Source organism: Cydia strobilella, chromosome 2, assembly GCF_947568885.1.
Source record: "Cydia strobilella chromosome 2, ilCydStro3.1, whole genome shotgun sequence".
Lineage (NCBI taxonomy): Eukaryota > Metazoa > Arthropoda > Insecta > Lepidoptera > Tortricidae > Cydia > Cydia strobilella.
The window spans coordinates 19,200,054-19,211,244 of NC_086042.1; the positions used below are offsets into that span (position 1 = coordinate 19,200,054).

The 11,191-nt window shown below is 44.7% G+C and overlaps 1 protein-coding gene across 1 annotated transcript; it reads right to left on the minus strand.

The window, feature by feature from the left end:
- Positions 1 to 92: 92 nt before the first annotated feature.
- LOC134753014 (RING finger protein 17-like) lies at positions 93 to 10,651 on the minus strand. The gene is made up of 7 exons (XM_063688778.1): positions 10,542 to 10,651; positions 10,170 to 10,387; positions 7,272 to 7,818; positions 6,927 to 7,124; positions 5,728 to 5,897; positions 5,249 to 5,524; positions 93 to 1,416 (listed from the first exon to the last, which is right to left on the minus strand). Exons 3-7 carry the CDS (start codon positions 7,707 to 7,709, stop codon positions 321 to 323), a joined length of 2,178 nt encoding a protein of 725 aa, XP_063544848.1. The 5' UTR covers positions 7,710 to 7,818; positions 10,170 to 10,387; positions 10,542 to 10,651; the 3' UTR covers positions 93 to 320.
- Between the last annotated feature and the right edge of the window lie 540 nt (positions 10,652 to 11,191).

Genomic DNA, 11,191 nt, shown 5'->3' on the forward strand with positions numbered 1-11,191 from the left:
AATTCTATTATGAAATAAATAAATGAAAATCTAATTCAATGTCTATAATTTTAATTAGGTTAATTGAAGTCGTGAAATTAAACTAACCAGAATTTGATTTATTTTTATTAACGCCTCGGTAATAATAGAATACCTATAAAACCCGGATCTATATATTTCAAATTTTCAACTGTTTATGCTGTGCGTTGCGTGTCATTATATCAATAATGGGACTGTATAGTCATGATTCATGATATAAAATAGTTGGACTCGAAACTTATGAATCATAGTTTTGAAATTTTGATCAGATCAAATTCCAGATCAGTCTTCAGATCTTTTAATTACTTAGCCAAATTCTCTTCATCGCGCGTATCACGTAATAACACTTTTTCTTCAATCAATTTCCTATACACTAGTTCTCCGTCGGTATTCCTTAATTCTACGACGGGCATCGAGTTGTCATATTCCACATAGTCCGCAATAGTAGCGCGGAACGGTCCTTTGTCGAGAAACGTATTGATGTAGGCTTTGGTGACGTCGTCCGGGTCGAAGTCTGGGTTGACGCGGACGCCGTGCAGGCGCACCGTGATACAGGCCGGCGGCAGACACACCCAATCTTTACTTATCTCCCTCACGTCAGACAAGGGAACTATTCCAATGTTCCCGTAGTCCACGTAGTGAACTTTAACTAGATTTTTCGTTTCACTGTACTTTAGTATAGATGCCCTGTACCAGTGGTCTTCGAAGAGCGCGATGCACGGTTTGTACTCGTATATACCGTTTAACGGCGGCATATTATTTCCCATTTCTTTCACAATATCTAAAAGTGCTTCATATGTCACATGGCTATCCGCATCTTGAACGATCATTAATTCCAAAGAGTTTGCGTCGTTTATCACGGGTATGTTACAGCTAAATTCTCGATCCTCTTGTCGCAGATACGAGACTAAGTTAGAGCTGTCTTTCTCGCTCGCACTGCCGTTTTGATCAACTAGCGTGCTCATTTTGAAGGAGTCCGGCGAGCCTGACGCTTGTGAGGAGTTTATATTCTCCTCAACAATGTAATCGGGTTCGGAACCACTGTTTATTTCAATAACATTCATCTCTGTTTCAGTTCTTTTGTTTTTTACTGTTGTACTTGAAGCGTGTTTAGATTTATTTATAAACTTGCGTTCTATAGGCTTGGAGCCGTCAATGTATTCAGCCAAGTCAAACTCGACTAGGTGGTCATTAATCCAGAGTTTGTCATACTTGAGGTCGACTGGCGTGACGTCGTTGACCGGCGGGGCTGCCACTTTGACGAAGCATTTCTTCTCGACGATGGCCTTGTGTATGTAGTCGAGGACGGTTTGGTCCCACGGCTCACCGACGGGTTTGATGCGGGCGAGCGAGACCTTGTGGGATTGGATGGGGATCTGGTGTAGAGCAACGCGTTTCCTAAAATAAATAAGATTTTTGTTCAAAAATGTCATTTTTGATACAAGCTTTTATCGTTGACTGTACTTTTCTTTTAACAGGTAACAGACAGGCTCATCAAGACAATATAAAAAAAACAAACACAATAGGGAATATTACGCAAAACTCTGCTTAGATGGTGCCACTGCCACTAGCACAAACTGAGGGCCTACCGCGAAACACGAAAATCGAAATTTTGTTATCTGCCTCTCTATCATTCTTGCATATTCGAGCGATAGAGGGCAGCTTAGATAACGACATTTCGATTACCGCGTTTTGCGGTAGGCTGTGTGTAAACAAACCGCTTTGATGCATCAATGTCATAGTGAAAACTTGTCAAAAACGATTTAAGGTATTAGTATGTATAAGTAAGTATGGTTTACAATGTGTGCTAGTGCTGCACTCTGGCGGCAGAACATTGCAGCAATACCCCCTATTAGGTTGCGTTGGTCATCGTCACATCGTCAGATCTGCGCGATGGTACCATAATATTACATTGTCACCCAAATTACATATATATGTGTGTGTGTGTGTGAAGTTTCAGCTTAATCGAATAATGAGAAGTAAGTCTTATTTAGATTGCAAAATTTGACCCGAACATACATAAATACTCTGCAAGTATAAAAGCTTCAAATAGAAATTTAGGGTTTAACAAGCTGGTTCACTTCATATTTTCAAACTGCCTCTTGCTGAAAATATGTTTGCAGTTTGGAAGAAAATTAAAAAAAAATATTTGATTTATAAACAAACTATTATTAATTTGTATCATCCACATATTTGTATCAGGATAATAACCGGGATGTACTTACTTACTAATACCAAAGAGGATATAATAAGATAGAGCGGTACTGTCATAGTAAATTTTGTAACCACTGTAAATTCACTGCCATCTATCGACATACTTTAAAACTAAAAATGAAGATTTATAAAATTACGTTAAAATGTATTTAAATATGGATTTGTTGTATTTTTTTATTTGCATTAATTATTTTTATATGATTTTGACCTATGTTCACTGATATGCGTTAAAATGATAAATAACAAACAAAACAATCAACGCCCTCTATACGAGAGTAGGCCAATACTAGTGGCGCCATCTGAGCGAGAATCAAATTTTCCTGATTTTCGAGGCACGTTTTTTCCTTAGACTGTATCCATCTATTACGGAGTTATATCTATCTTTGCTAATACCCTAATGATTAGGGCCTAATCTAAGTATAAAAATAGGTAAATAATCGATTGGCACCATTTTTTGTATCACATGCAGGGCTCGTCGGTGAACTACGAGCCACAATTTTATATAACATATGTGGAGTGAAATCAGGACAAAGTTTTGAACATGTAAAAAGTAAATAAAAAATTAAACTAAAATTATATCTAATATATCACTGTCAATTAATCCGGTAAGTTTCATGGACATTGGATTCTTTCTCTTGAAATTATGGTCAATCTAGAAGAACACCGTCGCGAAACTGTACGTACTATGGCCGAAAGTGAAGATAGAGGAATATTTTGTGTAAGCGGGTTAGAGTTGAAGGTATGTTTATAATATTTTTGCATTCTTTTCTTTAAAAAAAAAAATTACTGCTACAAAGTCTGGTTTTCTGGGAGAGATAGATTAAAGAAAATGAAGGCCCGCTGTGTCACAAAATCTTACAGAGAGGTCACAAGAACATTCAAATGTGGCAGTAAAACTGTTTAAATATATCTTAAGAGGCCTTACTCCTACAAACGAGCGTATTTTGCAAAATGCTTCCTTTTTCATTCAACATTACGACGTAACTATTATTATTTATTCAAAAACTGTTAACGTTCTTAAATAATCATTTCCTAAACTAGCGTCTGAAATAGTTAAAGTTTTCATTTTCTCTTTTTAAACCTAAAATAAATGAGTTTTCTTTGTAGGCCAAGCAATAAGAAGCTATAGAGGGAAATGCAAGGAACACAATTTTTAACTTCGTAGCTTTGTTTGGACTAGTTAGGAGATGAACATATCAAAAGTCCCCGGCCGTAACCCTGGTGCTGGGGGGGGGGGGGGGAGAGGGGGGGGGGGTTTGAAGGTTCCATTTTTCGGTTTTTCGATTATATCTCGGAAACTATGCGTCTGAGCGACATGGCCACTTATACAAAATGAAAAGAGATTTAATTTGTTACAAGTTTTATGCAGTCAAGTTTTTCGATATCTTGTATAGTTTTTGAGAAATCCGCTCTTGAAGGTTTATTTAGGGCTCTCATTTTTATCTTGATTATCTACATCAGTAAAGCTGCTAGGCCGGGTTTGGTAACATTTTCGTATAAATCGGGGGTGCTGAATTCATTTATGGTATCAACAATACACCTTTCCGAAGTAAAAACATACAAACTTTAAACAAATAACTTTTTTTTTAACTCCTCTTCACGCGTAAACCGCTGAACCGATTTAGTTTAAATTTGGTAAATAGGTGTTTTAAGTTCCGAGACAGGACGAGGACAAGGTGCCAACCGTTTAGGTACCTATAGTTTACATTAAAACTAAATCTGTAGCTGGCCACTGAAATGGGTAATAGAAAAGCGTTCCGTATGTGTTTCGCTTTCCAGATGACTAGGGTACCTAGCCAAAATGCCAACTGTTTACGCTCCGTAGCGAACGAAACGCAACCGTCTCTGTCGCACTAATATGGAAGAGTGATAGAAAGAAATTACCCTTTCGTTCGCTACGGAACCAATGGTTGGCATCTTGGCTAGGTACTCTGGTCACCTGGAAAGCAAAACACATACGGAACGCGTTTCTATTACCCATTTCAGTGGCCAGCTACGGATTTGGTTTTAAATGGTTTTTACGTAAACTGTAGGTACTAAACCCGAGTGCCTAGCCAAGATGCCAGTCGTTCGTTCCGAAGCGAACAATAGCGTAATCTCTCTCTATCACTCTTCCATATTAGTGCGACAGAGACAGTAACGTTTCGTTTGCTACGGAGCGTAAACGGTTGGCATCTTGGCTAGGCACCCTGGCCATTTGGAAAGCGAAAGACATACGGAACGCGTTTCTATTACCCATTTCAGAGGCCAGCTACAGATTTGGTTTAATGTAAACTATAGGTACCTAAACGGTTGGCATCTTAGCTAGGCACCCTGGTCATCTCTGGGTACAAGTATGTATATTTTCTTAACATAATAAACTGAATTTACTACTACCATGCATGTAAATTGAAATAAAAGAGTGGCTATAACAATAAAAATAATGTTACTTGCTATTGAAATCGACAACGATCAAGATTATTCTTGCCTGCGTTCAAAACGCGTTATAGTTGCCGGCGCTCGCGTACCGCGCGTCAACGCCATCTATTGAGTGTTATTTCGTGAAATCGGTGAACGCTCCAGGGAATAAGGGCTCTTAAAGATATGGGCATCAACAAACGTTCAAGAAATGTTAAGCCAACCATCTCCGAAAAAAAAAAACTGAAAAAGCGGGTACGTCATTCGGTCAAAAATGTAAAAAAATCAGCTGTTTTGCATTATGGGATTTATGGGGGACTAATGTCACTTGAAATGGAAATTCATGGCAAGATAACTATTATTTTGAGAAAATCAATGGTCCGGATGAGAATGTGAAATATGTCGAGATAAAATTTGTGTTTTCGACACCGATGGCTTTAAAGTATCATAACTGCCGTTAAAAATCTCGCATTTGAGTAAACTTTATCTTGCATGTAACTTTGTTAAATACATTATTGAAGAACATGAAAATTTATAAAAAAATAACCATTTTGTTTTCATTTAATACGACATTGAATTTTGTCCAGATTTCACTCGCATACGTTAAGAATAATCTAACCTCAGGTCGGTAAAGGCGCAGAGCTCGGAATTGCCGTAGTCGACGTATTGAACGAGGCAGTTGCCCTGGGCGGGGTTGACCTCGAGCACCGTCCCGCGGTAGAACTTCGAGTCGAGGTAATATCGCGCCACGCAAAGCTCCCCGACGCGCCACGAGCAGTACGGCGCCTTGAGGTCCTCCTCTTTGAACACCATTTCGAGCGTGTCGCGGATGAACTCCAAGTCGTCCTCCTGCGAGACATCGTGCAAGTAGATGATGCCATCGTTGTCTATGTATCTGTGGAGAATAATACAACCCTAGTAAAGTAAGAAACTGTTACATCTGCTATTATTATAAACAGGTAGTACAAAAGAAAACATAAGAGAATGCTGCTAAACGGACCGCAGTCCTTCAAATAAAAAATATACATCAAAATGATAGAGTAAAGAGTGAAACGGTTAATGAACCCACTCCTGTACCGAGAGTCAGCTGGCACTCACGTGGGCAGGGCGGTGAACTCTGGGGCTCGCAGCGGCTCGGCGGGCAGCCACGCGGGCACGTCGTCCGAGCTGGCCGAGCCGGGCAGCGGCGGCAGCAGCCACTCCTTCACCGAGCCGCGCACGTTCAGGAAACGCAGCTCGTCGTCTGGTCCAGAGGTGGCGCCCTCAATCTGAACAAAATTTACACGAATTATGTTTTAATTTTTTTTTATACCACGTCGGTGGCAATCAAGCATACGGCCCGCCTGATGGTAAGCAGTTACCGTAGCCTATGGACGCCTGCAACACCGGAGATATTACACGCGCGTTGCCGACCCTTTAGAAACCTGTACACTCCTTTTTTGAAGAACCCCATACTGTAACCCCTCGGGAAAACCTCGGCAGGGAGCTCATTCCACAGCCGAAGCGTACGCGGGAGGAAATTCCTCTTAAACCGCACAGTATGCGACCGTTTAGGTGCTAGTGTGAGGATGAACACCCTGCCGATGGCGAGCGGTGCGGTGATAGAAAGCGGCCGTTGGCATCATGTCAAACAGTTCTTCAGAGCACAGCCCATTGTACAAGCGGTAGAACACGCATAAGGAGGCGAAGTCTCTCCTTAGACTTAAAGGTCAATACCGCTTGTGAGTTTGGGATCGTCGACGATGCTAATTGCTAAATGCTAAAAGATCGAAAATAAGAAAAGTAAAATATCGCATTCACAAAAAATACTTCAAAGAAGCATACCGTCGTTTCGTCGTAGGTAGGTATTTTATATCAATATTGAATAACGTGTATGAGTGAGTATACGGCAAGGTCTAGTCGCACTTAGCGAGTATCGGGCAGTGCCAATCCGCGGCAGTCAGCTCGGCGTTGAGGCAGCGCCACTCGGACTCGGGCTCGAGCGGACTGACAGCGCCCTATGGCACAAAACTGGCCGGGCATGCTCTCACGTCTCACCTGACGAGTATCGATGGCGAGGCCGCGGCTCGCCAGCTCGGCGTTGAGGCAGCGCCACTCGGACTCGGGCTCGAGCGGACTGACAGCGCCCTATGGCACAAAACTGGCCGGGCATGCTCTCACGTCTCACCTGACGAGTATCGATGGCGAGGCCGCGGCTCGCCAGCTCGGCGTTGAGGCAGTGCCACTCGGACTCGGGCTCGAGCGGACTGACAGCGCCCTATGGCACAAAACTGGCCGGGCATGCTCTCACGTCTCACCTGACGAGTATCGATGGCGAGGCCGCGGCTCGCCAGCTCGGCGTTGAGGCAGCGCCACTCGGACTCGTTGGGCTCGAGCGCGCTGCCCAGCTCCGTGTGGTACACCCACAGCTGAACCGGCATGCTCTTGTCCTCGAACTCGCCGACTTTTGTCACGAACACGCGTTTGTACTCCTCCAGTTTGTCTTTCAGGAACTCCTTTGAAATATTAACATAATTATCTTTACAATTTTTCAAGCCAAGCTAGGATTGCATGATATGCAATGGATTATATCGGATTGGATATTAAAATCAGAAAGTGAAACAGATTTGACTATATGAATTGTATTTTTTCCCTCAATTTACCTTGGTGAGCGAGGGCCACTCCCCGTCCGCCGGCAGCAACCCCGCTAGATGACACTTTATAGCCGCGTCTCCTATCACTTCAAAATCGGTATGCAACTTTTTCAAGTTCGATATCGACACCGTCTCGGTTTGAGCGAAATCTGTAAAGAATACGATGACTTGGTCCTTTTCCGTTTTGAGGACGGTAGCTCGACGCCATGTCTGTGACTGCATACAAAATGCGCAGCATCTATCGTTCACTTTCCATCTTTCGCGGCGCGGAGTTTTGCGTTTCGAGTAGAATTTCTGCATATCTTCAAACAGCTCGTTGAATGTTTTCTGCTGGTGTACCAATGAGATGTATATCAATGATGGGGACTCGCAGAGAAGGATCTTCGCTTCCAATCGGAGTGTTTCTTTTGAGCCGGGTTGGAACTCATCCTGATACCTTCTTGCCATTGTTTCATAATTTTTGCATGTGGCGTTTTCACTATTTACGGGTGATTGTGGGATTGGTTCCTTTTTAGTAGAATCGTATTCCGCAGTGAGGGCTTCAAAGTCAATGGACCTAAAAAAACAGCCAGTAGGCATATGCTTTTAAGGGTCTCCCGCAAGCCCGGTTCTCCATACAAACGTAGTTCCGCTCTCACTTTAAAACGACTAGCTAGATTTCTCTGAAACTTTGTACTTACAATAGGATAAAGTATATCTAATGTCTGTAATTAGTTTATGTATTAGCTTCAGATACCATAGCTAAAAAAACCAGAGAATTTAAGTTTTTCATACAAAACTTGTTTTTGCTCTATTTCGTTTGTTTTATATAAAACAGAGCTATATAAACTAATTTCAGACCTAGATATACCTCATGTCATTGTATGTGCAAAGTTTCATTACAATCCAACACGTAGTTTTAAAAGGGGAGGTGCAATTTGGTCGAGCTTGCCGGGGGCCTTAATACTGGTATCCACTGGTACAGGTTGATTCACGAAAGCTAACACTAATGGAATTAACGAAACTCTCATTGTATGCGTGACACCTGTATCGGTATACACTTAGGAGTAAAAAAATCGACTCAAATCTGTGTTGGATTTAAAAACGAAATATCTCCGAAACTAATTCGCGTATTCTTAAAGTAATAGTACCATTAAAAAGCTGCTAAATTTACCTTTTTAAAAAACACAAAATTCCTGAAGTATTATTTCAGATACTGAAATCTGAGCGATTTTAGCAAAATGGGGTAAAATCACGTTCAATTAACGTCCTGAAAATGGGAATAAAAGCAATTTCGTAGAGAGAAAACCATTTCATTTTTCCTGTTTAATATTTTGTATTTCCGCCGCGGGCCTTCTTGACGCATGCAATCCGGTTCTTCATGGATCTTATCAGCTTCCTGATGGTATCCTGCAGACAAGCTTCCCATTCCTCGACCAAAGCCTCTTTCAGAACCTTCGAACCTTCCTTTTTAGATCCCACAAGTGCTCGATGGGGTTCAAGTCCGGACTCAGAGGTGGCCATGCAAGAGTGGGGATGCCAACCTCAGCAAGGTATGCCCGCGTGACTCGTGCGGTATGACAAGGGGCGTTATCTTGCATGAAATGGAATCCCTCCTCATAAAATCCTGCATAGGGGACGACATGATCTTGCAGGATATCTGTGATGTAACGATCTGCGTTCAAACCACCTCCGCGGCCCCCACCAGGAATGAAAACCAGCTCGGTCCTCCCCTCCATGGATATCCCCGCCCACATCATGACGGATCCCCCTCCGTAGGCGACCGTCTCGGAGATGCAGCACTGCGCAAATCGTTCTCCAGGTCTTCGGTACACCCGTCTTCTTCTGTCACTGCCATGGAGACACACCCTGCCCTGCACTCATCGCTGAAGAGTACGCGGCTCCATTGTTCGTACGTCCAATTTTCGTAAGTGGTTACGAAATCCATACGAGCGTCCCGGTGCCTCCCTGTCAGTTTGGGCCCTGTGGCAGGCCTTTTTGGGGTAAGGTTGGCTTCCTTAAGTCTTCGACGAACTGTCCACTTGCTGACTGGTTGCTCTCGGTTCTGCATCAGCTGCTGCTGGATATCAACGCCGGTACGCTGTCGATCACGAAGACTGGCCGTAACGATGAAGTGGTCCTCTCTCCTCGATGTGCACCTGGGACGGCCAGATCCAGGTTTGCGAGCTTTCCAGGTTTCCAGTCCGAATAAACTTTTGGTTGACTCTGGAAACAGCAGACTGACTTAAATTCAGCTGTTCAGCAACTGCACGCTGCGTAAGGCCTTGATTGGGCAAGACGATAACTTGGCCGGCTTCAGTTTCTGTCGTATCCATTTTCTTGCAGGTAATTCCAGAGAATGATTGCGGGAGATGTGCACAGGTCAACTTCTGATAAGGACTGATAAGAAATAACCGGATACACCGGTTTTTATGGCCCTCAAAGGTGCGCAACTCGTGCATAATCAAAGCAGGTAAAATGTTGTTTTCTACAAAAATAACAATAACCTGAAATTTACCAAACCGATTTCAACGGTTGTTAATGTTTTTGATAGCTTAATTAATAAACAATAATACTGCAATTTCATTTTTACTGAAATATCCAACGTTTTCAGAAAAATTGAAAAAAAAAACTAAAAAATGTGACGAGTCGATTTTTTGCTCCCGAGTGTACAGTTAGAGTCACCATTTTATGGGTTAATGTGATACACACAGATAATTTCATTCACTCATTCATTCCATTCGTGCCAGCCTTGTGAATAGACCTGTAGGTACTAGCGTGAGTAAACAAAGATCGACTCGTTATAATGAAGAACTATCGTTACGAAAATTTTAGATTTCATTGTACACACGTATTGAATGCGAATTTAAACTCTCGCTGAAAGTAACTGCTGAACACGTGCGGGTCCTGAAACTCGTGCTCACTCACCCGTCAGTAGTAGCCAGCTGTTTAGCGAGCAGCTCCCGGTTGAGGCACACGACGGCGGTCGGGTCGAGCTCGAGCAGCACGGCGCCGACGCTGCGGCGGCGCGACTCGTGCGCGACCAGCCGCAGCGCGCGCCCGGAGCGCTGCGCCAGTAGCTCGCCGGCGGACAAGTGCCATCGCCCGCCGACTGGACTTATCCCCGCCAGGTGGCTTTCAATTGCCTGTGAGAAGTTGAGGAATGATCGTCAATTCAGTAATAATAAACCCAAAACCGATAGGTAATCGTTAAATCGTTCTAGATCCTAAATGTCTTTCAAGATTTAAAACGCCCTATTAAAACGTTACACCGTCCCCGGCGACTAGTTACTGACTGACCAGCGCTCGGAGCGCAGTGAAGCGGGGCCGGACGGCGCGCAGGCGGTCCCACGGCACGGACAGCTGGCGGCCCCTGTCGGGCAGCCACACGCGCACTGCGGACGCTACACACACCGTCCCCGGCGACTAGTTACTGACTGACCAGCGCTCGGAGCGCAGTGAAGCGGGGCCGGACGGCGCGCAGGCGGTCCCACGGCACGGACAGCTGGCGGCCCGTGTCGGGCAGCCACACGCGCACTGCGGACGCTACACACACCGTCCCCGGCGACTAGTTACTGACTGACCAGCGCTCGGAGCGCAGTGAAGCGGGGCCGGACGGCCCGCAGGCGGTCCCACGGCACGGACAGCTGGCGGCCCCTGTCGGGCAGCCACACGCGCACTGCGGACGCTACACACACCGTCCCCGGCGACTAGTTACTGACTGACCAGCGCTCGGAGCGCAGTGAAGCGGGGCCGGACGGCGCGCAGGCGGTCCCACGGCACGGACAGCTGGCGGCCCCTGTCGGGCAGCCACACGCGCACTGCGGACGCTACACACACCGTCCCCGGCGACTAGTTACTGACTGACCAGCGCTCGGAGCGCAGTGAAGCGGGGCCGGACGGCGCGCAGGCGGTCCCACGGCACGGACAGCTGGCGGCCCGTGTCGGGC